The 26,420-nt window shown below is 49.2% G+C and overlaps 10 protein-coding genes and 1 non-coding gene across 11 annotated transcripts; 6 read left to right on the forward strand and 5 right to left on the reverse strand.

Moving 5' to 3' along the window:
• Positions 1 to 84: 84 nt before the first annotated feature.
• Positions 85 to 2,354, reverse strand: BDQ94DRAFT_182558 (Zn(II)2Cys6 transcription factor; the record flags this gene model as incomplete). The annotated part of the gene is made up of 4 exons (XM_026774187.1): positions 85 to 600; positions 650 to 1,481; positions 1,537 to 2,211; positions 2,269 to 2,354. The coding sequence occupies 4 exons, from the start codon at positions 2,352 to 2,354 to the stop codon at positions 85 to 87; spliced, it is 2,109 nt and encodes a 702-aa protein (XP_026622083.1).
• A 1,392-nt stretch (positions 2,355 to 3,746) lies between these two features.
• Positions 3,747 to 5,020, forward strand: BDQ94DRAFT_150928 (alpha/beta fold hydrolase). Its single transcript, XM_026767673.1, has one exon. It carries the CDS (start codon positions 3,873 to 3,875, stop codon positions 4,731 to 4,733), a length of 861 nt encoding a protein of 286 aa, XP_026622084.1. The 5' UTR covers positions 3,747 to 3,872; the 3' UTR covers positions 4,734 to 5,020.
• Positions 5,021 to 5,395: 375 nt separating this feature from the next.
• Positions 5,396 to 10,571, forward strand: BDQ94DRAFT_174100 (uncharacterized protein; the record flags this gene model as incomplete). Its single annotated transcript, XM_026772277.1, has 14 exons — positions 5,396 to 5,677; positions 5,741 to 5,783; positions 5,836 to 5,999; positions 6,045 to 6,239; positions 6,291 to 6,466; positions 6,523 to 6,600; positions 6,657 to 6,863; positions 6,916 to 6,983; positions 7,039 to 7,134; positions 7,200 to 7,401; positions 8,287 to 8,357; positions 8,415 to 8,646; positions 8,706 to 10,123; positions 10,189 to 10,571. 14 exons carry the CDS (start codon positions 5,396 to 5,398, stop codon positions 10,569 to 10,571), a joined length of 3,615 nt encoding a protein of 1,204 aa, XP_026622085.1.
• A 236-nt stretch (positions 10,572 to 10,807) lies between these two features.
• Positions 10,808 to 12,294, reverse strand: BDQ94DRAFT_86854 (putative histidine acid phosphatase). Its single transcript, XM_026776732.1, has 2 exons — positions 11,637 to 12,294; positions 10,808 to 11,576 (listed from the first exon to the last, which is right to left on the reverse strand). The coding sequence occupies exons 1-2, from the start codon at positions 12,234 to 12,236 to the stop codon at positions 10,854 to 10,856; spliced, it is 1,323 nt and encodes a 440-aa protein (XP_026622086.1). The 5' UTR covers positions 12,237 to 12,294; the 3' UTR covers positions 10,808 to 10,853.
• Positions 12,295 to 13,268: 974 nt separating this feature from the next.
• Positions 13,269 to 13,352, forward strand: BDQ94DRAFT_t220. The gene has a single exon. It is a non-coding gene; the product is annotated as a tRNA-Gln (tRNA).
• A 401-nt stretch (positions 13,353 to 13,753) lies between these two features.
• BDQ94DRAFT_86858 (sulfurtransferase) lies at positions 13,754 to 15,024 on the forward strand. The gene is made up of 2 exons (XM_026776733.1): positions 13,754 to 14,058; positions 14,124 to 15,024. The coding sequence occupies exons 1-2, from the start codon at positions 13,904 to 13,906 to the stop codon at positions 14,887 to 14,889; spliced, it is 921 nt and encodes a 306-aa protein (XP_026622087.1). The 5' UTR covers positions 13,754 to 13,903; the 3' UTR covers positions 14,890 to 15,024.
• Position 15,025: 1 nt separating this feature from the next.
• Positions 15,026 to 17,644, reverse strand: BDQ94DRAFT_86861 (uncharacterized protein). Its single transcript, XM_026776734.1, has 5 exons — positions 17,178 to 17,644; positions 16,600 to 17,112; positions 16,227 to 16,558; positions 15,831 to 16,178; positions 15,026 to 15,783 (listed from the first exon to the last, which is right to left on the reverse strand). The coding sequence occupies exons 1-5, from the start codon at positions 17,556 to 17,558 to the stop codon at positions 15,210 to 15,212; spliced, it is 2,148 nt and encodes a 715-aa protein (XP_026622088.1). The 5' UTR covers positions 17,559 to 17,644; the 3' UTR covers positions 15,026 to 15,209.
• Positions 17,645 to 19,037: 1,393 nt separating this feature from the next.
• On the forward strand, positions 19,038 to 21,006 carry BDQ94DRAFT_182565 (major facilitator superfamily domain-containing protein; the record flags this gene model as incomplete). Its single annotated transcript, XM_026774188.1, has 10 exons — positions 19,038 to 19,288; positions 19,338 to 19,453; positions 19,499 to 19,565; positions 19,615 to 19,754; positions 19,799 to 20,072; positions 20,121 to 20,221; positions 20,275 to 20,464; positions 20,518 to 20,631; positions 20,681 to 20,900; positions 20,958 to 21,006. Coding segments are annotated over 10 exons (1,522 nt in total), but the record flags the coding sequence as incomplete, so codon positions are not given.
• Positions 21,007 to 21,275: 269 nt separating this feature from the next.
• Positions 21,276 to 23,193, reverse strand: gmdB (general amidase GmdB; the record flags this gene model as incomplete). The annotated part of the gene is made up of 5 exons (XM_026774189.1): positions 21,276 to 21,388; positions 21,458 to 21,545; positions 21,618 to 22,493; positions 22,551 to 22,826; positions 22,888 to 23,193. 5 exons carry the CDS (start codon positions 23,191 to 23,193, stop codon positions 21,276 to 21,278), a joined length of 1,659 nt encoding a protein of 552 aa, XP_026622090.1.
• A 385-nt stretch (positions 23,194 to 23,578) lies between these two features.
• On the reverse strand, positions 23,579 to 24,237 carry BDQ94DRAFT_174106 (DUF3237 domain-containing protein; the record flags this gene model as incomplete). Its single annotated transcript, XM_026772278.1, has 2 exons — positions 23,579 to 23,923; positions 23,977 to 24,237. The coding sequence occupies 2 exons, from the start codon at positions 24,235 to 24,237 to the stop codon at positions 23,579 to 23,581; spliced, it is 606 nt and encodes a 201-aa protein (XP_026622091.1).
• A 482-nt stretch (positions 24,238 to 24,719) lies between these two features.
• Positions 24,720 to 26,371, forward strand: BDQ94DRAFT_150938 (NAD(P)/FAD-dependent oxidoreductase). Its single transcript, XM_026767674.1, has one exon. It carries the CDS (start codon positions 24,789 to 24,791, stop codon positions 26,337 to 26,339), a length of 1,551 nt encoding a protein of 516 aa, XP_026622092.1. The 5' UTR covers positions 24,720 to 24,788; the 3' UTR covers positions 26,340 to 26,371.
• Positions 26,372 to 26,420: the final 49 nt, after the last annotated feature.

The raw sequence follows: 26,420 nt of genomic DNA on the forward strand, positions 1-26,420 counted from the left end.
CGAAGGGTCAGAAACTGCCTTAGCAGGAAAGTTACGTACGTGTCTTAAAATAATATCAGTTTGAAATCGACATGATTCCGGTAATCAATTTTCTGCATGACAAAATAGGAAATCCAATTCACCAAGACCTGCAATAGCGAGAGAGTCGAGACCTTCCCAGTCTGCGGATCCCGTCATGTCTGGCATAGGAAAGCTATCTTCAAGCATCCCTTCTCCCCATTGGGAAAGATCGTACTCCAGTATGGGAGGTGCCAAGCTACCACTATGTGGTCGGCTGGCTACTTCAGTGTGGTTCAGTGCAGGTTCACCCGGGAGGACTATTTCCTCGTAGTCTGAGGTCGCAATATGTGGTGTTTTATGATGATGGGGTACAGGCTGATTAACGGCCATTCGCGCCTCTTGGCGAAGCTCCTCGAGAACAACGACATAGCGCTGAACAAAAGACGAGTGTGAGCTACAGCTGGCGAGATCTTTCTGTGCACACTCCCCTGTCTGTAGGTATTTGAGACAATTTTCCCCCGCATTGCCTCTCTGTGCAGACAGCTGGATGACTCGGATATACAGTATCATAATTGCTGAGAATGCGTAGTAATGGGTGAACTGTCGGAAATCAGCTTATACCACCAGCCAGGGCATGACACCTACGAACCCAAAATGTGTTATACATCCGCCGCTTTTCGCAAAGCTCGCGCATAATCGCGGCGATTTTCATGGCCGCGTCAAGACAGATCTCAATGCAATCGTTGACAGGTCTATTGAACGAGTCATCTCGTGGTCTTTCGCGACTTACTATCCCAAAGTTTCGCAGGATGAAAGGCCTGTAGAGCAGAATTTTTGCATGATAGAACGCCAAGTTAAGCACTGTGTATTGGCGTTGGTACGTCAACATCAAAAGGTCAACATTCGGGGTGTCAAGGAAGCTGGAAATTTCCTGGCGCCAGCGAGTAAGTTCATCACCATGTTGAGCGGCTGCAGATACTTCTGCTTGTGAGCCACCTCTGTGAACGCCATACATATCGTGCAGTATGCGACCAATAATGACAGACAACCTGGCATGGTACAGTGGGGCAACCATTATACTCTGGGATGTGGACACTGGGACGAGGATTTGATCCCGGAGGATGTGCAGATCGTCAGCGACAGTAGGAAAGTCTTGATCAATGTCATCATCATGAAATATCCGAGGTCGACCTAAAGCAGCACTCAGATAATTATCCAAGCTATAGGCACACCAGAACACGCGCTTTCGACATTCAGCTTCGATATGGTCGACTTTGGCACCATACTCGCGTCTCCTCGAACGGTGCAGACCGATAGTCATGGCAAGTCGAGCGGTTGTTCCGAACAAACTCCAACAGTGGTTGATGCGAGATTGAGACAGAAGGTAGAAACACTGGGCCAGCCGTGCCTGGACACTAGTTATTCGTACGGGTCCTGTCTCAGCAGAGAGCTGTTGCTCTGAGGCCGCAAAGTAGCCTGCACTAGTCGTTCGTGAGTCTCATCGAACCTGTTGGCAAAGATTCTGGGCCAGCGAACCTACTGGTCAAAGATCGGACTGACGAATGATCTCTGTCAGGCTGGCCCTGCCTTGCCTGAGCGAAGACCATCAGAACCACTGCCCTTCTTCCCCTCATACCGGGACTGGCTGCCTGCGACTCTTCCACGGCGCGATATAATTCTTCGACCCAGTCCTCGACCTGAGGTTGATGGAGAAAGCGGTGCGTGGGGAAGGCAAAGTCAAAATACCGGGTCAGGAGCGCATTTGCTTCGTTCCGTGGAGGTAATATCATGAATGTCGACTCAACCTCTGGTAGTGGGGAGTCACCGAACGTAAATATCGGCGTGTTAACTGGTAGAGCGACATATTTGTGGAGTTTCCGCTGCGCTCGGAGGAGAAAGGATATTCCTGATGAAGGACCAACATAGTGACCCTCCAAGTCCGTTTGATGCTCAGGCGAGGCACGAGAGGGCGGATTATTTATTTGACTGTCGGGCATGTTATAATGCTCCGGTATATGGGTATACGGTGAAGGAGGTGGCCTGCCCCCCTCAGCTGCAGCTTCCTGCTGCTGCCCATCCCCTTGCACTGATGGCTGAGCGATGCGGACCTGAGGGGGCTTGCCCCTGTTATACTCGGCTGTGTACTCGCAAGCTTTACCAGTTCTCAGGCAACTGTGACAGGGTAATGTCCCACTACAGCGCAGTTTCTTCCTAGGTTTACTTTGTTAGCTGAACCTTTAGGCGCGAAGGCTCCCAGCAATCACTCACCTTTTGCAGGCATCGCAGGCCCGCGTAACTCGGACGCGCTTCTTGGGATGCCGCCGTTTGCTCGTTGGACTGTTATGCAGCTCCATTTGGTATATTGATCAGACGCGTGTCGAAAGGATTATCCGACCACTGATTTCCGGGAGAGGGGGTGGCCATTTTCATATCCGACTATCAGGGTGCTATTGATCGGCAAAGGAAGCGGCACCAGAGGAAGGTTTGCGGGGTAAACCTCGGATTATCTCCTGTCAGGCTTCTCTTTGCCGATTATCCGCAACAATAGTTGTCCTTATATATGGTTTTGCTTCATCTTCTTGTATAACACACTTGGGGCCACGGGATTAAGTAAGAGTCTAATCCCTAATCAGAGATATGCAGCATGAGTTTAGTTCTATGTACTAAGCAATGGCGTATCATGAAAAGAATGTACGGTCAATCGCTGTTCACAACTGATAACCAACATAGAGGGTATCATCGAAAGGAACTTTGAATTCTCGGGACCATCAATACTCTCAATTCATCGATCCAGTGCCGTTGGTGGCCTCTGGATCCAATCCCGGGTTCTGTACTCCTTGTCGCAAAACTGTTGAACAATATTTGGCGCTCCCGATTGTTACAATTCAGAAGAAAGGGGGCAAAGAGAGCTTCCATTCTTTCAAGGTGAGGCTTGGTAAGATAAACATCACCTGTCACATCTGCCTACCGTTGAACATGCATACAGCATCCAGGACTCTGGTAGAAAGGTGCCTAGATTCCCAATATCAACCTTGGTTCCCCAAGGCGACCTAAGTATAACCTAGGCGTGCGAAGCAACGTAGGCTGGGTTGACGCGTCCTTTTCATTACCATTGGCTCCCGTTATAGCTTTGGGTCGATCGCTCAAGCTTAGCAATGGCTACGCCACCCTATTCATGAACTAGGGTATCTTAGTATACTCACGGCCTTTCTATATTCAGGCAAGTCAGTTTGTGGGAAGGACGCCCATAACAAGCAAAGAATAGAGCGTTCGGTGGTGGGGTGACCACGGCTCCGCAGGAGGCACTGAGGCCGGCAATAGAGGCAGATCGGAGATAGAACCAGGGCATTAGAGCTCTCTCATGAGGATAGCATTGTTTCTATGCCGACCCATCTTTCCGAGCATGGCATTAGGCTACCCAGCTAAGCTTTATATGCCGGCGTAATTGACAGCCAGGTTGTGGGGCCCGCTCCGCTAAAGACTGGCAATTCTGCCTACTCTAAATTCCTGTGAAAACAACATCGTATGCAATTCAGTAGCCATCGTTTTATCTCATAACACTCATTTAGAAGTAGCAATAGATCTTTTCTGGTTTTGTCTGAAACAATATTATACTATAAGGGAGATCTGTCCTTTTAACTCTTATATCGGACTTGTGTTATGGCCTAGACTGGATACAGTTAGTAGCGTTAGATATGAGATTTTAGCACCATCCCCTTGCCTTGACTCATCATAGTCTCGGTGACTCATTAACAACAAATGATTTTCAGCACAGTTCAGTGTATATGTGTGTACAGGTGACATATATGAGCCGATAATTGCCCGCTGTTCGAAAATCTACCTCCCCACTCAGACCAGCGGACGACTACAACATGACGGCAAAGTGGCAAGTCACCCGTCTCCTTCACGGCGTCCGAGCTATCGTCGGCGGCCAAGGTCCTCCTGTGGTACTCATTCCCGGCTGGCCACAGACAGCAGAAGCATGGAGTGACATGTTCGAGCCCCTTTCAAAAAGTTACCAATTCTTCGCACTCGATCCCCCTGGCTTGGGTGAATCGCTTCCTCCCGCCAATGGTTATGATACTGCGAACGTCAGCAAGATCATGGCCGAAGCCATTCATGATGCTTTGAAGGGACAACCGTATCATCTAATTGGCCATGATGTGGGGGGATGGATCGCGTATCCCTGGGCCGCTCAATTTCAGTCCAGAATTAAGTCGCTCAGTATCCTGGACGCTTCAGTGCCGGGTTTCTTGCCACAATTTCAGTTCCCATTGTCTCAGCAGACCAACTTGCGTCTCTGGCAATTCTCTTTCAACGCGCTTCCCGAGTTACCTGAAATCCTGACGAGCGGCCGTGAGCGGGAGCTCTTGACCTGGTTCTTCAATTTGAAGACAGTTCATCCCGATGGTATGCACAAAGATCATTTTGAACGCTATATCCAAGCCTATTCGCGACCAGGAGCAATGAGTCGGGGCTTCGAGTACTATCGAGCTTTTGAGACGAGTTCGAAGCAGAACCTGGAATTCGCAAAGACACCACTTGACATTCCTGTCTTGGCTTTGGGCGGAGAGAGCTCTGTTGGTGCGGGTATGATCGATTTGGTCCGGAAGTTCGCAACCAATGTCTCAGGAGGCGCTATTTATGATTGTGGTCACTTTCTTCCCGAAGAGCAACCATCTGCTGTTGCACAAAGTCTGCTGGAATTTTTGGACGCAAATCAAAAGAAGTAATGTTTTTTTTTTAGCGTACCTTTCACATATGGTGGTCCTTGTGGGATTGGGGTTGGGGAGCGTCTTTCTCTCTTACTGTATACACAGAACCGTTCTAGATATATGACAATGGCGACAAGTGTGCTAGGGTAGGGGTACGAGGAGCGGATTGATAAAAGTTGTAACACGTGCTAGAGAGCACTCACAAACGCATCACTTTTTTCATGCAGCGTACATTTTATCGTTTGTTGACCCGTAGTTTCAGTTCTGACATTGAGTCTATAATGGAAATTCAGCATACATTAACCTAAATTAAACTTGTTGTAGAAGCATCCCTTTTTTCCTGGTCCTCAGGCACTGCGTCCGGAAAATTATCGGATATGCAATATGTCCATTCTGCCTAAAGTAGGTTATTTGCTCCCGCTGCCAAGGGCGTCAACCCCGCCTGAGATATCCGAAGAGGATCCCATCCTCGAACCCGGTTGGTGGTTTACCACCCCACGGGGTAGCTTCGTGCAGAAGCAGGCCAAGTCCATGAATCTTCCAGCATTTAAGGGCAAACTGGCATACCCTCAACCATTCTCTTCACTTCCATTACTCTCATTTGGCATACAGCTTCGCCCCTGCATATCCCACAGTTTATCTTTCTCAATACCTGCTGTTCTATTTACCAATTGCCTTCTATGGATAATGTCAAGACTTCTGGGACCGAGCACATCGAATTCCCCGAGATGGGGGACACACTCAAGGACCCAGGCACTGTTGCAGTGCCAACATCTTTGCTAGATTTGACGCCGGAAGAGATACAGCGGCGGGAGGTAAAGCTCGTCAGGAAGATCGATATCAGGCTTCTTATCATGATGTTGATCATGTACATTTTGAATTACTTGGACCGCAACAACATCGCAGCAGCAAAGTTGGCTGGCTTGCAAGAGGACCTGGACCTCAGAGGTGACCAATACCAGGTATGAGAGTCAACAAACCATACAAAAGAAGTACAGTCTATTCGAGGGATTGACACGCCACAGGTCTGTGTCAGTATCTTGTTCGTCGGGTATCTCCTCATGCAGGGTCAGTACTCCTGTTCTGTTAACTTTGTGGTCAGACCAGCTGATTGGCGCAGTTCCTTCGAACCTGATCCTCAACAAGCTCGGAAAGCCTTCAATCTATCTACCTGGCTGTATGGTAGCGTGGGGTGTTATTTCGTGCTGCACTGCTGCCACCCACAATTTTGCTGGCTTGATCGTCGTTCGGTTTTTACTCGGATTCGTCGAGGCTGCATACTTTGTGAGAAACATCTAACTACTTTCCGGATATTCGCTAACCATTCAGCCCGGTTGCCTATATCTTCTATCAGCTTGGTATACCAGGAAAGAGTTGGGAAAACGGACCGCCTTGCTATATGCGGGTTCATTAATCTCGGGTGCATTCTCCGGTCTGATAGCCGCGGGTATCACGAGTGGTTTGAACGGCGCACGAGGTATCGCTGCATGGAGGTGGCTTTTCATCATCGAAGGATCGCTAACGGTATACACCATTCCTCCGAGCCTTGAATGTAATAGTAACAGATCATCCTAGATCTTCGTGGCTTTGATCGCATTTTTCATTGTCCCGGATCTACCCCGAACCACTACGTGGCTAACAGATGATGAGAAAGTCCTTGCGGCATGGAGACTAGAAAAGGACATTGGCGAAGATGACTGGGTGGATAATGAACATCAAAGCATGACCAAGGGTGCAAAGCTCGCTGTCACGTAGGTTCTTCAGTTCTCCATTTGCTTTGGTCATGATGCTCATCATCGTGCAACAGGGACATAAAGACTTGGCTAATGCTCGGTGTCATCTACGGCTGTACCTCTGCCGGATGCGTAACAACATTCTTTCCCAGGTATGAGCTCTTTTCTACTCATTCGGGAACCTGATATACTGATTGAGAGTATATAGTGTGATGGCTGGACTCGGGCGTAACAACATTGATACCTTGCTTCTGACTACACCTCCATACCTGATCGCTACGCTTGTTGTGTTGGTGCATGCCTGGAACGCGGATAGAACAGGCGAGCGATATCTTCATATATCACTTCCACCTGTCGTTGCTATTGTAGCATTCATATTAGCTATGGCAGGCAACAACTTCGCCGCCCGATATGTGTAAGTCTCAATAGGTCTTGCCGATTTTAGAACGACTAACAAAAACCTCTAGGGCAATGTGTATAATGCTTGGTGGCATTTACGCTGGTTACGTCGTATCCTTGGGATACATCTCAAACAGTAAGGACCCCATCCTTCTCTCTGGGGATGCTTATGGATGTACTGACAAGCGTAGTCCTCCCGCGCCCAGCCGCAAAGCGAGCCGCCGCCCTGGCTTTCATCAACTGTCTCAGCAATGTGTGCCAGATCTACATGCCATACCTGTATCCCGGTAATTCCAAAGCTTTCATGATCTCCTGTCATATACAACATGCTAATCCGTGTCGTGATCAATAGACTCCGCCTCTCCTCGTTATATCGCGGCCTTCAGTGTCAATATCGCTTTGCTCGCGATGACAATTGTGATTGCCACCATCCTTCGCATTTATTTGGGTAGATTAAATAAGCAGCTCGACGAATTAGAAGGTGTTACTCTCGTGCAGGCTCGTGAGAATGAAGAAAATGGCTTGCCTGGCCGGGCAGTGGCGGAGGGTTTCCGGTTCTTGCTATAGTGCTCGGAAAACTCTATACCATTAGTCAGGGCTTATGGCCGATACCCCCTATTTCGCACTATAGTTTGTTATTTGTATTACAGGCACTGCAAGAGGCCACGAATGATCCCACTCATACTCAGGCAATCTCGCCTTTTTGTCCAGACTGTCAAATCCTGAACACAGCCACAATGCAGCAAACCTTTCGAATCGAGATAGCCTTGTGAATTGATAGTAACCATGGGAAATTGTTATTCCCTCTGCCATTTCACTTAAAAATCTCATATTTACTACAGTGGCCAACTCAGGCTTATAACACGGCTCAATAACGTACTCTCTCCATCCGAATGGTATATCTTTAGTACAGCTAAAAATATTCCAAATCTAGCCAACTAGGACCTAGTATAGAATAGCTAGCCTATGTATAGAAGGTATATCCCACCCAGCCTTCTTCTAAAATAAGCACGAGCCATGCTTACACTCTCAGGGACACATTGTCTAGTTCTAAAATTAGGTCGGAGTCCGACGGAGGCACTAAAAGCGCCCCACTGCTCAGCTGCCAACCTTATCGAACGCTATCTTCGGTATATTCAGCAGATAGAGCCGCATATTGCTACTATTATAACACTAAGTGGCAGGTAAGCAGCATCTTGTGCTTGAGGGTGCATCAGCAGGGGCAGTCTATAAAGTCACTTCCTGCGCTGCCTCCCAATCGCACTGCTTGCACTTCATTACCATTCAGTCTCTCTTTTCCAGCTGCATACTTCTTCAGCTGCTCTATCCTCCTTTGGTACCTATTCCTCCTTTTTCCTTTTCAGCAAGCAGGGACAAGCATGTGGTGAGTGGAAATGCTCCGAATTGTGCTAATCTTGCACCACCACTGACAAAAACAGTGGAATTTTCGGCTACGTGAATTATCTCGTAGAGAAGAACCGCAAGGAGATTCTCGACACCCTCCTCAATGGTATAACGACAACCCCTAGTATCCTTGGACTCTACGTTACTAACCATAAACGTAAAGGTCTTTCGCGTCTAGATTATCGTGGCTACGACTCAGCTGGACTCGCGATCGACGGTGACAAAAAGAAAGAAGTGTTCATCTACAAAGAAGTTGGGAAGGTCGCAGGCCTGAGGAAGCTTATTGCCGAGGAGAAACCCGATCCCACTAAGACCTTCGAATCTCACGCTGGCATTGCACACACTCGTTGGGCGACTCATGGAGCACCATCGCGAACCAACTGTCATCCCCATAGGTATGCAATCAGCTTTGGGAGTCCCCCTCTAAGGCGGCGTAATTGATCCCTTTATCTAGGTCTGATCCTACCTCAGAGTTTGTTGTTGTTCACAATGGCATTACAACAAACTACAAGGAGCTGAGGCGACTCCTCGCGAGCAAGGGCTTCAAGTTCGAAACTGAGACCGATACTGAAGCTATTGCCAAGTTAGCTAAATACATCTACGATGAAAATCCAACCATCGAGTTCACCACCCTCGCCAAGGCTGTTATCCAGGAGCTTGAGGGCGCATTCGGTCTGCTCATAAAATCCGTTCACTACCCTCATGAGGTTATCGCCGCCCGCAAAGGCTCCCCGTTAGTTGTTGGGATACGAACCCAGGGCAAAATGAAAGTCGATTTCGTTGATGTCGAAAGTGCTCATGAGGATATTATGACTGCCGAGACGGCATCTCAAAGCCTAGCAGTGAACAAGTCTCAAGGACTGAGCCCAGGTGGTGCCGCTCTTGGCAACTCCCTCGCACCCCCAGACAAGAACTTCCTTCACCACTCGCAATCGAGGGCATTCCTGTCGGACGAAGGGGTGCCCATGCCAGCAGAGTTCTTCCTATCTTCCGATCCAGCTGCTGTCATTGAACACACTAAGAAGGTTCTGTATCTCGAAGATGATGATATCGCTCACATCCACGACGGCCAGCTCAACATTCACCGTATCTCGAAAGACCTTGGGACGTCTAGTGTCCGTGCTATCCAAACGATCGAGCTCGAATTGCAAGAAATGATGAAAGGCAACTTCGACTACTTCATGCAGAAAGAGATCTACGAACAACCAGAATCCATCGTCAACGCGATGCGAGGTCGTCTCAATGCCGAGAAAAAGACCGTGACCCTCGGCGGCTTAAGACAGTATCTCTCGACCATCAGACGCTCCCGTAGAATCATCTTCATCGCCTGCGGCACCTCGTACCACTCGTGCGTCGCAGTTCGCGGGATCTTCGAAGAATTGACCGAGACACCAATTTCTGTTGAACTAGCTTCCGATTTTCTCGACAGACAAGCTCCCGTCTTCCGCGATGATACATGTGTCTTTGTCTCTCAGTCTGGAGAAACGGCCGACTCCCTCATGGCTCTACGTTACTGTCTTAGTCGCGGTGCTCTAACCGTTGGTATTGTCAATGTTGTTGGATCCTCAATCTCCCTCTTGACTCACTGCGGTGTCCACATCAACGCTGGCCCTGAGATTGGCGTTGCGTCGACCAAGGCCTACACTTCCCAATTCGTCTGCATGGTCATGTTCGCCTTGGCGCTTAGTGAAGACCGCACAAGCAAACGCCAGCGCCGTATAGATATTATGGAGGGGCTAGCCAACATATCTGAGCAGATAAAGGAGGTACTCATGCTGGATGAGAAGATCAAGAACCTATGCATGAAATTCAAGGACCAGAAAAGTTTGTTACTCCTCGGTCGCGGTAACCAGCATGCCACTGCTCTTGAAGGTCAGTCTAACAAACCCACCCCTTTCTCTAATAATAGCCCGAACGCTAACAAATCCCTTTTCCAGGCGCCCTCAAGATTAAAGAAATCTCCTACCTCCACTGTGAAGCCGTCCTGTCCGGCGAACTCAAGCACGGTGTTTTAGCTCTTGTTGACGAGGCACTACCCCTCGTCATGATTCTCACCCGCGACGACAACTTCTCCAAGTCGCTGAACGCCTACAACCAGGTCGTTGCACGGAACGGTCGGCCCATCGTCATCTGTAATACTGGTGACCCCGAGTTTCCTAGCGACAAGACCGATAGGATTGAGGTCCCTCGCACTGTGGATGCGTTGCAGGGTCTGTTGAACGTGATTCCTCTGCAGCTCATGGCTTATTGGCTTGCGGTCGCTGAGGGGCTGAATGTTGATTTTCCGAGGAATTTGGCTAAGTCTGTTACTGTTGAGTAGGAGGTGAGGCTTTTAGGATACTTTTAAGGGAGGGAGGGATGAGGAAGCCCCCGGGTAGGGGGAGAGGAGCGGATTGGCAGGTAGATGGAGAGGTGGATGTAATGTTTAATCCGAGTTCATCTTGTATAGCAGCTCCTCTTATTGTCGTATATTTTTCATTTGCAATCGAATTATAGTTGAAGTTTATTTAATATTAGAATACAGTTAAAATCAGTATCCCATAGAAACATTCTTTTATCGCATCGCAGACATTACTGAACAATGTACGTACCACCCCCCCAATTAGCTATAGATATCCAAAGTCTCCAAAGCAGAAGAGTTTCCACATATACCGCCAAAGTCCCCAAACCTCTTCCCTTTCTCACTGATAAATTCGGCAAACTTGTCCGCACTACAGCTCTCCCCGGGCCCGTCCCGACACCCGATCAGCGGCTTAACAGCTTCATTAACCAACACCCGGAAGTACACACCCTCATCAAATCCATTCTGAGTACCACTGCACTCCATCCGCTCAATTCCAATATTCCCCAGAAACGGCAGGATGTTACTGCTCTTCCAGGCACGATCATAATTCACTTCGTTCGTCGGCATAGTAGCATTCACATCATCCGCACCTGAATAGGCGCTGTTGTTGAACAAGCCCAGCGCTGTGACAATGGTTGGCGGTACCTCGCGATGTGTAAAGGATACGTAGATGTCTTGCTGACTGGTAGCTGCGGAGAGGAGATTGTAGCTGGCATTGACCCAGGGGAAGCCAATCACTGGCGACACTGGACGGCCGTAGCCCGTGTTGTGGAAGTACATGATGTCGTTGGCATACTCGAAGGAGAGCCATTCGATGTTGGTAAAGAGCGAGGAGGAGCAGAATGGCGAGGAGCCTCGGATTACAGTCTCGTAGCCGCAGAGCTCAAACATAGCGGTAACATCGGAAGAAGTGAAGTTGAATTTTGGGGCCAGGGCATTGAGCCGCTTGATAATTGGGCCTGTGTAATTTTCGATAAATTCCTAGGACACCGTTAGTTAAAGTCACTGGGTGGAGTGGGGGTGGGGCAGGTATAGACTTACATCTTCGTAACTGCTGCCATAGCTTGAACTGTATGCTGGACAGGATTTATAAGGTGTCAGGGAGTCCGCGCCGGTCGTGTCGCTCTGTGCAACGCTGACAAGGTCGACGTGCGTTTTGTTGTTGGTGTAGCCGGTTATGAAGCCCTGGGCAGATTTGGTCGTCCGCTCAGCAGTTGCGGCCCAGACTTTGTCGGTGTGCAAGTCAGAGTATCGCTGGCGGAACTTAACGCCTAGGGTTGTTGCCTCTTGGAGTCCGACGCGAGTCAGCTTTTCGAGGTGGTCCTCGGTGATCGGCGCGGTCCAATTGACGAGGAAGGAGAGCGAGTCGGTGTTGGCCCAGCTTTGCGTTGTGTTGCGCAGCTTCTCAACGAACGGCTCGATGTAAGTCTCGTAGTCGAAGTCGTTGGCGTAGATGGCAGCATGGCGGACGAGATAGGCCGCGCGTGTGACATTGCAGCCAGCGGGGGGAGCTGGATTGATCGGGGGATCATAAGAGCTGAAGTAGGGAGCGATACCGGCAAGATGGTGGAGAGGATTGAACTGGTAGGATGCCGTTGTGGTGGATAAAGTGGCAACGAGGAGACCTGTAAGGAACCTCATGATGAATGGACGCGACGAAGCCCCCGGGCTGCAAGTATCAATTGGGCCTGGATGTTAGTGGCAGGTGTTGGAGTGATGCGACCACCGTGACTAGGAGGGAATGCAGGGCAATATATATTCGGCCGTGTTGACTCGGATCGGAGCCTGGGGCTGCGAAGTGGGTTTAAACAATGATCATCCAAATCCTGTACGTGCAGTATTACATCACTAGCTTCGAGGCGCGGTTCTTGGCTTCTATGCAGGCCAAACGCCGTATGATGCAGTTTGCCGTGGTTCAGAGCTGACGGTCTTGGTAGTAGAATGGGAGCTGCTTAGTCCTGGTACGTCATTGAAGCAATTGACTGGGTGGTTTCAGGGCCATTTGCTGGCGTGAGTGGAGTGCGGCTGGATGTGGAGACTCCAGGGACCAGGCATAGCAGCCTTCAGGATATCTTGTCCAGGTAAACAAACACTTGACATGCACTTGCTTTCAAGAAAAACGGGTTTGAACAGGACATGCATATGGGTATTAGATCCTCTGCATGGCCAAGCAACTCGATAAAGCTGGATTCCATCATATAGGAGGTCAACACCATCTGGCCCCAATATTGCGCGGATCGACGGCGCTGACTGCCTATCCCAAACAGTCAAGGATTTCCGCTCGAAGGAATGCCGTCATCGGAGTGTTTTTCAAACACAACCAAATGCATCCATTATCCCTCAACTCCGAGCCTGTATGTGATCACGGCCATAACCACCAGAACTCAATTAGTCCTATTGAATTAATTTCCGATTGTCGGTCTAGAGCGCCCTCTAGAAATGGGCTATTCCGAAGTGTTGGCTGGGAATATTTTAATTCTGTCCTGACAAAACGAAAGATTCCCTTAATCATAAGCATGATGTGTAGATAACCTTTTGGACGTGGTAGATATTGTTGGTTCATCACAGCTGGTGTGGATAACTGTTTTGATGAACTTCCAGGGCAGTTACATTCTCCTCGCTAACCAAAGGCATCTTATATACCATCAGCAATTCCAACTTTCACAAGCACCTGGTTGTGTAGTGTAGGGGTTATCACTCCGGATTTTGAATCATACCAGATTTCCGGCAACCCCGGTTCGATCCCGGGCACGACCTTTCTTTTTTCTTTCCTTTTTTACTCCTCACTGTATGTACTCTCTTCAAAACAGATACAGGTCTATTTACACATATCATTCCTTTCTTTTTATTCTTTCATACACTTGCCTGCTGATCATAACTTAGATATGTAGAAGTCTAAGTGATAGCAGCCGTACAGTCAAATTGTCCGTCCTCCACTTTGGAAATATATATCATGATAGTTGCCGTCGGAAAACATGGGAAACTTTGTATTATGATGCTATTAGCATGACCACCTACCGAGTATCCTATTTCGATGATATTACTACTCTTTCTAACCGTAACTGACATTTGCTATTTACTATTTATGGGGTGAATTAATCTATCATATCCTGCAGTACTGCCTTATCAGGTCATAGCTCGAGCTCTTTCCATTCTGCCTTGACTATCCCGACCGGGGATGTGGAGTGTATAGCTGACAAATGTGCATAACTGCATAACCAATGCCTAAGTTGATATCCCGATAACGGCAATCCCCCTCATGTCTCCCCTCATTCCTCCTCACCTTCTACACTCCCCAACCGTATACAATGAACCCCTTCTCCTCTCCTCTCATAACTCCAGCCGAATACCATCACAATGCCACAACATACAACGCCACCGGATCTAGGCGAATCATCCCCTTAGCAGCCTACCGTCCCACGCTCCACTCGTCCTTTGAATCCTTCCACCTTCCAGGCTCAAAGTACTCCGTGTCCCCGCTCCCCATACACCCCATCACCCCATACTAATAGAATTATTACCAATTAGGTTTCTCAATCTCGACCAAATTCGCGACACCGCCTCTCCCTACCCCTCTATGCTTCCCTCACCTTCCCTCTTCGCCGCTGGAATGACTGCCCTCGGTATTCGCAAGGATGATATTTTAGTTATCTACGATGCAGACGAGATAGGCACATACCATGCCCCGCGGCTAGCGTTCATGTGTGAGCTCTTTGGACATAAGGATGTGCATATCTTGGATAACCTGAGGCGGTATGTGAGGATGGGGCTGCCCGTAGGTTCCGGGTCTGAGGGGATAGAGGTTCCAGTGGTCGGGACTGGAAGAGAGCAAGGTGATGAGTATGTTGTGGAAGAGAGGGATTTTGATACCGGAAGGGTGATATCGTTCGAGGACGTGAAGAATTCCGTTCTCGGGAAGGATCAGAAAAAGGTGAGGATTGTCGATGCGAGAATACCGGGTCGATTTCAAGGTGTGCAGCCAGAAATGGATCCAAGTTTGAGGTCCGGACACATCCCTGGAGCGGTCAATGTGCCATTGGCGAGGCTATTGGAGGATGGGGATGCAGTCATACTGGCTCCCGAAAAACTGAGGAGTGTTCTGATGGATGCGGGCGCGTTGGCGGAAGAAGATGAGGGGATGCCGTACATTTTGACGTGCAATTCGGGGGTCACGGCTGCATCACTAGATCTGGCTCTGAGGTTGGTTGGGGCGAAGGGATCTAGAAGGGTGTATGATGGGAGCTGGATGGAGTGGACGCGGAGGGTAGGGGATGAACTGATCGAAGTCTCGTAGTGACGGCTGTTTGGTGGTTATGGTGGAGGATGTATCTGGTAGAACTACTTGTATATATGGGACGGCTGTGTTGTACGTGAAAGAGCTGGACTCAAATAGAGCTTTGTAGACCGAAATTGCACGATAACAAAAAATGTTGTAAAAGTGGAAAATAAATGGTAGATTGCTGCCTGAGTCGAATATTCTCATAGCTCGTGACCCGCTCCGTGTGCTGCATGGTATCATCAAACATAAACAAACATTATTTTACAGTCATCCGTATACAGACCGGTACTTTTCCTCCTCTTTTCATCCTCTCCCTCTCTTCATTCTTCCTGTTCCTAACCATCCGTGCTTAGTTTCTCGAAATCTCGTATCAAGCTTTCGAGACCTTTGCCTTGAAAGTTACTGTCTTGGTCCAGCGCGAGTGGTTGACTCGGATGGTGTTGCACCACATAGTTGGCTGCCAGTGCGTCTACCTCGTTCCGATTCCACACCTTCTCGTTGAATTCACGCAATATTGCCATTGTTTCGGTGGGAATCAAGGTCTCGTTCTTGCTTTGGAGTACTAGTTGAATCGTCCGCAGAAATGGTCGACAGACCCTCCAAACCAGGCCCATATGCCAGAGACCAGAGACACAGCTGATCAACACTTCGCGCCACTTTGACGACTCCAGGTGCGAGGCCGCGTGTACACCGGCCACCATAAAGTAGTGAGCCATCACCACTGGGGTGGACTTCCAACCATGGCATACCCGATAGAGCAATATTAAAGTGGCAATCGAGTCCATCGCTTCGCCCAGTATCCTTTGAGGATCGAATTTGGTGGATTGTATTAGCGCCTCCGTCGGTCCAGTGCTATTACGGGATATAAAGAGCCCGCAGAGGTTGACTACTGTCATGTGGTAATACATGCTTGTTTTTTGTTAGCACAGAGCCACGACTACCTTTGGATCACTCACTGAAAACATAGGTTGTGGGGGGTCCTGTTGCGCTGTACCCCTAGGACGGTAGGAATATTCCTTTCGAGGCTTAGAAGTCTGTGATACAATACAGCACCATGCTGCCATCCGGAGAGGTCAACCTGTCCACCGAGACGCCGCTGCAAATTCGCCACATCATTAACAATGATCAATAGGTTTCTTCTGCACCATAACGCCGTATAAAAGAAAGGCTTGTGGATAGGGTGGGTAAATGGGTACGGTGACCACTGCTGATTGACATCCGCCGCCGCTACTTCTTCTTCAGCAAAGGCAAGCTCCGATGGTCCCGGCCATACTGACGGTATCCTTGCCAATTGCACAGAAAGACTATCGAATTAGTGCTTGGGTTGCATACGATACTCATTAGTAACTTACGTCTGCACCTCATAAACTGCACTAGCTATGAGCTTATGAGCTCGTCTAATGCGAGGTGCCTCTGCTGGATCGATTTGGACTGTCCCAAACGACGACTTGTGCAGGCCCAGCTGCAATCCCATTCGTGCGCCATATCGAATATACTCTACTCCGATCTTGTCTTTCCCTGTAGCGCAGAAGAACAACCCTAAGAGAAGGGCTGACTGCATGGTGGGTATTGTAATTTTCATCTTATCACAATGCCACAGGCGTTCCACCTCCCGCAGAAGCCGTTTGGCGGTAGACATTTCCATGCGCCGGTCCCACGGCTTTCCAAAGTCGTATGAAAGGTGCTAGTCCGTCAGCGCGGTCAGAAAGCGAGTGGGATACGTACACACGCATAGAAAAGAATGGTATGGACCAAGAGTGACGAGCAGAAGTGTGTCCCTCCATGCTGAAAATCATCCAGGAATGACACTGGATCAACGATATGCCAAATTGGGTTATCCCAGACGAAGAATAAAGAGAAGAGATGCGAAGTGGCCGCATCATCAACAATTGACGTCCAACGTTCTGCAGCATTCACGCTATAGGGGGGGTTTCGGTTCACCAGCTCCGGCTTTCCCGATAGCCGTGTCAGCCACGACCTCTGCATCCTCTCCAGAGTTATACCCGGAAATTGTGACGACATCTGCCGACTCAGCAGGCTGGCTGCCTCATGCACTGAGGAACTCCTACGGATTGTGTCCACCACAGCAGGAAGAAGTGTGGGGTCACAATCGTGAACATTCTGATACACATAATGCAGCTCACGTAGCTGGGTCTGGAGAAGCTCTATCGTGCGGTCCAGTTGACCAGGCAGCGTTTGCTGGGTAGCTAGCGCCTCTGTCTGTGGTAAAGCCACAGCCTAGATGACTTGATTAGTAGATGGCCGTCAGTTACAGAGATCAGTGGTATGGTAATGAAGCTCACATATGGACTCTCCCCACGGGTGGAAAGTGCAGCGCCGGACGGGCGGTGCGACATAAGTTGCAGCATCCGCTCGTGTCGCTTGATAGCTGCCCGCAACATGTCAAGCTCTCTTTTCTCTTGGGTTCGCTTCTGTTCTGAGTACCTGCATTCGATCCCGAACCTCTCGCACTGGGTACATGTCGGTTTCCCCCCATTGCATTTGGCCTTGCGCTGCCGACAAGGATCGCAAGCACGAGAGGTACGTATCTGTGTGCTAGCTGGTACGATCCTCGATCGATCCCGGGGAATCAGAACCTTCCCGTCGGCTCGCCCGGCAATTGCAGCCTCTGGCGGGCCAAGACTGGCGGGTCGGCTGGGTGGAGGGACCTTCCGCGCAGACATGGCCTCTGGTGGATAGAAGCTTGAATAAAGCGGGCTCTAGCAACTCGTCATGGTTTCTGGTAGGAAATTCAATTGGTTGTGGGATGTGGCAAACCGACAAAGCGGAGGGGTTTGGCTCGAACAAAATCGAAATCCCAGGGATTCGGTCCGCGGTGGGGCTTGCTATCTTATCGCCATCCATCGCGAACTGGCGGTCAATGATATGGGGCACGGCCCTTAATGCGCTTGATTGGAAGATGACGGGACGACACAAACGGTCTCCAGGTCAATTGTCAACTGTAGTAGTCCACTGTCGCCCGTTCTTCTCCCTTGCTCATCCAGATACCATGAGTATACTCTTATGTTGCCCGCCAACATGATAACGGATGGGACAGTAAGAGTAAGTACTTTGCGTAACTAAGTGAATCTTACGCCCTCAATTGGGGTATATTTATATTATGGCATCTACTGCAATAATGTCTGATCGTGAGTGACGAGCCACGACCAAGCATATTCTGACATTCATCGATGGATCCGTCTTGATGCCATCGATGCTTGTCCTTAGCTGTCTGTTATAATTGAAGATTCACTGAAGACTTGCAGGATGGGAGTCCCCGGAATCCCAACTCCAACAACTATCTTTGAATGAGCAAAGCAATCACAGCGCTTGAGACTACGATGTGCTCATTTTACCTACACACGTCAAGGGTGAAATGACCGTAGCCAGCCACCCAGCCCCTAAAGGTCTTACTTGACACTCCCGACCAGTATATGCAAGGTTTGATGCAAGGACGATCATTGTCTCACGCTACTGATCGGGACTGGTAGATCTCATATGTCATCCATCCCTGCACATACTAGGCAAGGCCAATCAATGCAGATCAGTCTCTACAATCGCTAGATGTCCACTAATAATTGAGCACTGCCCATCGGATCATGGGTAATCATTAATGTTGAACGGATAAAGTCTCGCTGGAACTGAAGTACGTCAGATGCTGAACTTTGGATGATGAACAGGAAAGGGCCTTTTCATTGCAAATATGCACACAAGTACCGCTCTGTGAAGATCGGCCGATCAGCAAACATTACTCGCAGATCACAACACTCTATTTGCCTTCTGGGATACCAAAGAAGACGTAACTTGTTTCACTTCTAAACGATGACTATACTCACCCATGCAAATTTCTGCCTTTGCCTTGGGCATATGATCTGCATTAAACATTCGGGATGGCGGGAACGGACCCATGCACATGGAATACCCAACGCGAAAATGATCTTCGTTGAATAATTAGCCTATTGCTGGAAGCTTTCTGTGAGGAACAAATGGGACAATCATTTTATTTTCCACATTCCCTAGCCCCTTACATAATTTCTCAGCCACACTAATTGCCCTGCATCAATCAAAACTCATGGACTGTCCCATGGGACCTTCAACGGCTCAAGGCCACCAAGGAACCTCCGTGGCTTCACAAGGAAAGTACGGCAGTTGTTCGACCTCGACATGAGGACCGAGAAACCGTCCAAGCGACGCAATGGAATTCAACCGGTATGCCGCGATTCACATCATGTCGAAAGTAATCTCGACCACATCGACGAGAGAAAGCTCCTACGCAAGATGGACCTCCGTCTCATGCCGATGCTAACCCTCCTATACCTATTCTCATTCCTCGATCGGGGTAATATCGGAAACGCCAGAATTGAAGGCATGGAGGAAGATCTGCATCTAGGAGGGACACAGTACAACTGGGCACGTACGTAGCGCCGGCCATACTGTTGATGGATGGATTTCTGATTTTTTAGTGACGGTCTTTTTCTTCACGTACACCGTTTTTGAACTACCATCGAACCTTATCTTGCAGAAAGTCAGGCCCTCAATATGGATACCATCACTGATGGTGGCGTGGGGGACGGTGATGGTTCGTTCCCGTTCGCCGAGCTAGTACGACTCTAATTGTCCGTAGACTCTGATGGGTATCGTGACCAACTACAACGGTCTCCTTATCGCGAGGATATTTCTCGGTGCCACAGGTATGATCTCCACAAACCACAAGAAATGTTCGATCCTAACACCATGAAGAGGCGGGTATTTACCCAGGGGTGGCCTATTATATCACGATGTGGTACTCTCGTCATGAAGCTCAGTTCCGCCAAGCCTTATGCTTCAGCGCAGCGAGTATTGCCGGTGCCTTTTCGGGATTACTTGCATTTGCTATCGGTGTAAGTTATGGATCCCTATATGCTGTGCAATTCTAACAAGTCAGAAAATGAACGGCGTTGGCGGGTACTCCGGCTGGCGCTGGATTTTCATTATCGAAGGGCTCGCGACAGTTGTTGTGGCTGTGATGTCATACTTCTTGCTCTACGACTATCCTGATACGGCATCCTTCCTGACCCGAGACGAACGAGCTTGGATTCTGCGCCGCCTGAGTCTGCAATTCTCTAATAATGGCAATGTGGTCCCGGAGGCTGGTGACTTCAAGTGGAAATATGTGTGGGATGCGGCCAAGGATTGGCAGGTCTATATGGCGATTCTTGGTATGCGTCTCCGCCAGGCCTTTTGAGGTCTCTGTTGACCGTTTCTAGTATACTTCTCCGCCGTCTGTCCGCTATATGGGATCTCGTTTTTTCTACCTACCATTATCCGTGATCTGGGATATACGTCCTCTACTGCGCAGCTACTTACAGTAATGACTCTGGAAATCAACAACCACACTTGGTGTCACGGCTGACTGATTAGGTACCCCCATACATTACAGCTTCCGTGGCCGCGATTTTAGCAGCATGGTTTGCTGACCGCAATGGTGAGCGCTCACCACTTCTTCTCTTCCACATCGGTTGCATTGTCGCCGGATTTTTCGTCTGTCTGGCAGGGTCGCAAAGATGGGTTCCGGGACTTGTATATTTCGGTGTGTTCCTTGCAATACTAGGTATGCCCTCTGCGATGTTACTCTTATTGTCATCTGTATTTAACACGAAAAAGGAATATATCCTGCTATTCCTGCCCTCATAACATGGCTAAGCAGCAATCTCGCCGCGGAGCATAAACGAGCAGCAGGAATGGCAATCCACATTGGCCTTGGAAACTTCGCAGGAGGTATTTACTGTATTCCCATTGATGAAGAGAACGTGCTAATAGTTATTAGCAATGGCCTCCCACTTTTATCGCACACGCGACTCCCCGCAATACATCATGGGCCATGCGCTGGAACTTGCCTTTGGAATTATGGGCGTGGTGGCTATCGTTATCACGAGGTTTGCATACGTGCGGATCAACCGACAGCGTGTGGATAAATTGGTGGAGCTTCGGCCGGAATACTCGGCACAGGAACTTGGTGAGATGGGAGACAAGTCACCTACATTTAGGTACATGCTCTAGAGTTGGTGCTTTCAAGTATGATAACTTTGTATTTGTTTACATAGAATTACAATTGAGGCCGGAATGGCCATAAATCTCCTGCAGATATTATGAAAGCACCCTCAACAATGACATTGCAAAAGGCTTTATAAAACATGCTGTTGAAGAATGATATATATATATTGGTTGGGCTCTACTAACCACATCGGCTTGGGTGTATGAGTTTGTCTTCACCCGGAATTGGTTCACAGCGAAGCGGTTGAATGGCAGTGCACTGTAGCTGTACTTGCTCATAGATAGTAAGATAGCCTAAATGATGTTCTCGAATGTGATAATAGGGGTAAAGGATAAAATGAACATAATACGAAAGAATGCTAGCTACATCATCGAATATCCTGGTCGATAACTCTCGCAGCCGCGAGGCACATCTCATCCTGGAAGCGAGGTGCAATAACCTGGATTGCGCCTGGAGCGCCATCAACAGCATCCGGATCATCTAGACATCCACAATTAGCCCAATCTATCCTCGAATTGAAGCTTTCTTCCCTGTAGGGGCGTAACTCACAACTAGGCTGAACCCCATCAGTAATAGCCATCGGCTCAGGATCAAGCTCCTTCGAAGCCTTACCATACGGAATAATGCAAGCAGGGTACTGCAGCATCATTAGCCACCCTTCGTCCCCCCTTACAGTCCACTTTTCTCAAAAGTATACGGGTACACTTACATCAAGCAAATTCCAAACCACTGTATACGGCGGCCATCCAAATTTATCATGCGGAACGGCCGTATTCTGGGCCCCGGGCGCAAGAAGAACATCCAGGTCGTTCTCAACCCACGTCTTCCTCCAAGCCTCAGAATATGCCTTGCGCGCCTTGTGTAATGCGTCTATTTTCTCGAATGGCGGCAAATCCATGTCCACTGGGAATGGACCCGTGAACATGGGTGAGGACATCTTCGCTACTGATGCCACGGGTGGTTCACCGCTAGCTGCGATGTGGTCGACGTGTGGACCGTAAATGAAATATTGGAAGGCGAGGCGGTTCGCATACGCAAGATCAGTGGCGGGGGTTTCTGAAAGGTAGATGATACGATGGCCTTTGGTTTCCAGAGCGGATATGGTGGTCTGCAGTGCTCTTTTGACGGGTGGATGGAGTGGGAAGTCCTTGCTCTCGGGGAGGATGCCGATAGTGAGTTGACGGGGCTCCTCAATTGAGGTTTTGTGGTATGCCCAGGGTGCTGCGCTTGCGGTACTGTCGTGTCTCCAGGGCTCGGCGTTTATAATGGTTGACATGAATAGCTCGATATCATTCAGATTATGAGCAAGTGGTCCAGCGGAGGGTTTGAGACCGGGAATCCCTTCCATGGCCAGATCGGCTACTTGGCCGCCCCAAGGAATGCGGTCGATGCTAGGCTTGAAGCCATACACACCGCAGCAAAGGGAGGGGATGCGGATTGATCCTGCAATGTCTGTACCGATTCCTAGGATTGAGCCGCGGAATGCTACTAGAGCTCCCTCGCCTCCGCTCGAACCGCCAGCAGTTAGATTAGTGTTATGGGGGTTCAGGGTTCGACCGAAAATGTTGTTTTCCGAGTCTCCTGTCTATTTCGTGTTTAGCATTATTCCAGGAGCAGGATATAGAAGTAGTGGTAGACTGACCATCATCGTCTGCGGGATATTTGTCTTGACGTAGAGTACAGCACCGAGATTCAGTAGCATTTCAACGATAGCTGAATTGTGTGAAGCCGGGCTGTTTTCAAGAAACTTGACATATCCAACGGTGCTCTGAACTCCCTCAATACAGAAGCTATCTTTGATGCTGATCGGAAGGCCGTGCAGGGGCCCGAATGGTTTCTTTTCCCGCTCAAGGTATTCGTCCAGGAACTGAGCACGCTCAATAGCCCGTTGGAAGAAATGCTCTGTCAGGCATGATGTCTAAGCCATATTAGTGAGACTATGGCCACATATTGGAGACTTTCGAGATAGAGTCACATACAAGCTGCTGGGCTATTGCAGCTCTCTTACAGAACGCAGTTGTCACCTCAACGGAGGTTAAATTTCCCTTTGACAACTCCGCTAAGAGCGCAGTCGCAGAGTACTTTTCTGTCATGCTGAGCTCTTTCTCAGAAAGAATACCACTGCCACGGACGACATCGGCTTCAATGAGGTGGCCATTGGTGGGAATCGCCGCAAGAAACTCATCGGTCAAACGCCATTCAGAAGGGATTTGTGCGTCTAGTTGTTTGCGCTTTTTGGCCACGAGAGTGCGCCAGTCGTCTGTTATAGAAGTTGTTTGGGTCATTTTGTGATTGATGTGTGTGGGTTGATGTAATTGATGCAGTTTATGGTTATATAGTGCGGGGATGGTTATCTGTAACCCCTCATTGTAGATTCTCGTTGCTCCGCTTTGCGAGTCGTTAGCATGATCACTAATGAAATACCCCGTTGTGCAGGTAGCTCAGGATAAGTGCGTCGACCTTCCTGAAGAGGCTAGGTTGACGCATTGACGTATACAGACGTACCCGGCTTTTCATATCGGTTAACATTATGAGGACGGGAGTATCAACCTCGGGACATGTGCCGCTAATAATACTGACCAGAACTGAAGAAGCAAGTGGAAACATACTATCGTCTTGTAGAACACGAGTTACTCGAGATAACACCACACCAAGCAATAATCCAACGCATTAAAGAGATGACTTCTTAACAACAACATCATCGGGCCTAGCGCCCGCAAAGTTCGTCAAATAATACGCATCAATAATAATCCTATCGTTCTCGCAACTCATCACTCCCACACAGACCAGCCCATTCAACCAGTTATATTTACCTCCGCCCGCTTCAATTCGCAAATGGGAGAAGAATTCAACGTCATCCTGTGTGACGGTTGGTGGGGGCCTCATCTCCGGATCAGCTGCGACCTGCTTCGCGTATTCTGTTCCCGGTCCAGGACGGTAGAGCCCATGCGCCTGCACAAAGAGGTGGTGATCGTCTATGGTTTTGATAGTGTATCGGGCGTCCAGGGTCATAGACTGATTTTGTTAGTTGTTTCTTCAGCAAAGATAGCAATGGTGAGGAGATTCACGTGTGTCCCCTCAATGACTGTTGCCCAGTCTGCTCCTCCCAACGGGAGGATTGTGCCCTCGAGTTCTGGTCCCTTGAATGTACCTCCGGTAATATTTGCAATGCTTCGGATGATACCTGCGCCGTGGGGTGCCCCAACGTTGATTTCTTCTGCGGCGATGGTACATTCAAGTCGATACAGAAAAGTAAGGCCTGGGCGGCGCATCGGAGGACTCTTCGGGTAGTAGGTATTCCCCGGGGATTCGGCGGTTTTCGCAGTCATTGTGATAGTGTGATGAGAGTAAATTAAATCTGTCAAGGTTGTCGTGTACCACAGGAATATCTATACGATCTCCGTCAATGTCAGAATACCAATATGTCGCCCAGAATGCTCATAACCCAGTTTTACTAGCATGGTAAATACATAATATAATTGTCGAGTTGACCCCGCTTGGACTCCCCATAGCGGGGTTGGATAGCTTATCACCCTAATTGGTAGGTCGACCCCCGATAAGGGAGTTAACAGGCTACAAGATATTCAAAAATGATATCCAAAGGCAGAGATAGAGATAGCCTTTCGGTAGAACCTGCCGGATCAAACCTTTTTTCCTAACCGTAACCACCAGGTCCATGCGACTATCACAAACTCCTTGCGCTATCAACGGAGTCTTCGCTCTCCGCGGATTCCGATATTCGGGTACTATTAATCCTATCCTGCCTTACTAAGATCGATACGATTTACCGTAGATGCCCCGCGTTCGTTGAAGAGGAGCAAGATCATTCCGTCGCCGCCAACTCCAGATCAAGTACAGCACCCCATCATTACAGTCCATCATGGCTTTCGTGCAAGCCCTCCTCTCCAACCCAGCAATCCCAGCCAAAGACCGCCAAAAAGCCCTCGACAGAGCATTTGCCGACCCCGGTCTTCCATCAACAAATCCTACATCCTCCTTTTGGTTGCGCTCTCCGCACCCTGACCTGGCAAAAGCCCAGTCCGCGACTCTACCATCGGAAGCGGACGTCGTGATCATTGGATCTGGAGTAACAGGCACTTCGATCGCAAGGACCCTTCTCAAATCCCGAAAAGCGAAGAAGAGCCAGAGTGATAGTCAAAGGCCAGCTGTGGTCATCCTCGAAGCACGCGATATCTGCAGCGGCGCTACAGGCCGAAATGGCGGACACATTCTCGAGACGGCGGAGGAATTTGCCGATCTGGAGGATAAGCACGGCCCCGACGCCGCGAAGAAAATCATGCGATTTCGCTTGGCACATTTACGCGAAATGCTTGATACCGCGGAGGAGTATGGTCTTACTAAAGAGTGTCAGGCGAGAAGGGTGCAGTTCCTAAGTGTCTATTTTGATGAGGATGGATGGGAAGATGCTCGAGAGCGGGTACGCCGGTTGAAGGCGGGATTGCCAGAAGAGACTAAGGAATGGAGGGTGTATGAAAGGGGGGAGATCCCAGAGGAGTTTTGTCTTTCTCGTGCGTTGGGGATTGTTGCTGGTCCGGGAGGGGCTATTTGGCCTTATAGGTTTGTCACTGGTGTTTTGGACCAGCTGAAGAAGGAGTTTTCGCGGGATCTGCTGATTGAGACGAATACGCCTGTGACTGGTATCGAGGAGGTGGATGGAGGAGGCGATTCGCATCTGCGATACCTGGTTTCTACATCTAGAGGTGTTATTCGCGCTCGTCATGTCATCCACTGTACAAATGCTCATGTTGGCCACCTCGTGCCCGGTTTGAGAGGCCGCATTTATCCTATACGCGGGCAGATGTCGGCGCAACACCCAGGTCAGAAATTCCGGTGTCAGGGAGAGGAGCACTCATGGATCCTAAACTATGATCGTGGCTTCGACTATCTCACCCAGTTGCCACAATCAGAGGCTGGGCAGATGATGATGTTCGGTGGAGGTTTTGCTCAGGGAGAGGGAGGTGGAATTGCTGATATGGGCATCGCAACGGACTCGGAAATTAGTCTGTATGCTGATATTCATCTGTCGGGTGCGCTGAGTGCGGTGTTTGGCCGTAACAATTGGGGCAGTGTTGCCCAACAGAGTGTGGAGCAGATGTGGACAGGGAATATGGGATTTAGTGCAGATGGACTTCCCTGGGTCGGACGGCTTCCTGGTTCGACAACAGAGCGGGAACCTCATAGAGAAGGACAGGGTGCTGAATGGGTATCCGCTGCTTTCTCAGGGGAGGGAATGGTGCTGGCCTGGCTGTGCGGCAAAGCATTGGCGACAATGTTGCTGATCCATGATAACGACTTGCTCGAGTCTAAGTCTACGGATCTTTCGTGGTTTCCAGAGCAGATGCTGGTGACGGAAGATAGGGTCAAGAAGGCTGTTTTAATGCGTCATATGCAAGAACGCTCCCACTTGTAGTACAATAGGTGAAATGTAATTAGAAATGCCATTGATAAGCGAGTTGAAATTTTTGACAAGGCGAGATCACACATATCTCAC

The sequence above is a fragment of the Aspergillus welwitschiae genome (genome assembly GCF_003344945.1).
Source record: "Aspergillus welwitschiae strain CBS 139.54b unplaced genomic scaffold BDQ94scaffold_39, whole genome shotgun sequence".
NCBI classification, from domain to species: domain Eukaryota; kingdom Fungi; phylum Ascomycota; class Eurotiomycetes; order Eurotiales; family Aspergillaceae; genus Aspergillus; species Aspergillus welwitschiae.

What these genes read in the sequence shown, in the direction of transcription:
- BDQ94DRAFT_150928 (XM_026767673.1), top strand. Translation starts at nt 3,873, where the DNA reads ATGACGGCAAAGTGGCAAGTCACCCGTCTCCTTCACGGCGTCCGAGCT.
- BDQ94DRAFT_86854 (XM_026776732.1), bottom strand. Translation starts at nt 12,236, where the DNA reads ATGAGGTTCCTTACAGGTCTCCTCGTTGCCACTTTATCCACCACAACG. An exon ending in ATGGCAGCAGTTACGAAGAT is followed by an intron (nt 11,577 to 11,636) that starts GTAAGTCTATAC and finishes ACGGTGTCCTAG; the next exon opens with GAATTTATCGAAAATTACAC.
- BDQ94DRAFT_86858 (XM_026776733.1), top strand. Translation starts at nt 13,904, where the DNA reads ATGAACCCCTTCTCCTCTCCTCTCATAACTCCAGCCGAATACCATCAC. An exon ending in TTCCACCTTCCAGGCTCAAA is followed by an intron (nt 14,059 to 14,123) that starts GTACTCCGTGTC and finishes ATTACCAATTAG; the next exon opens with GTTTCTCAATCTCGACCAAA.
- BDQ94DRAFT_86861 (XM_026776734.1), bottom strand. Translation starts at nt 17,558, where the DNA reads ATGTCTGCGCGGAAGGTCCCTCCACCCAGCCGACCCGCCAGTCTTGGC. An exon ending in CCCGTGGGGAGAGTCCATAT is followed by an intron (nt 17,113 to 17,177) that starts GTGAGCTTCATT and finishes CAAGTCATCTAG; the next exon opens with GCTGTGGCTTTACCACAGAC. An exon ending in GCAGTTTATGAGGTGCAGAC is followed by an intron (nt 16,179 to 16,226) that starts GTAAGTTACTAA and finishes CTAATTCGATAG; the next exon opens with TCTTTCTGTGCAATTGGCAA.
- BDQ94DRAFT_150938 (XM_026767674.1), top strand. Translation starts at nt 24,789, where the DNA reads ATGGCTTTCGTGCAAGCCCTCCTCTCCAACCCAGCAATCCCAGCCAAA.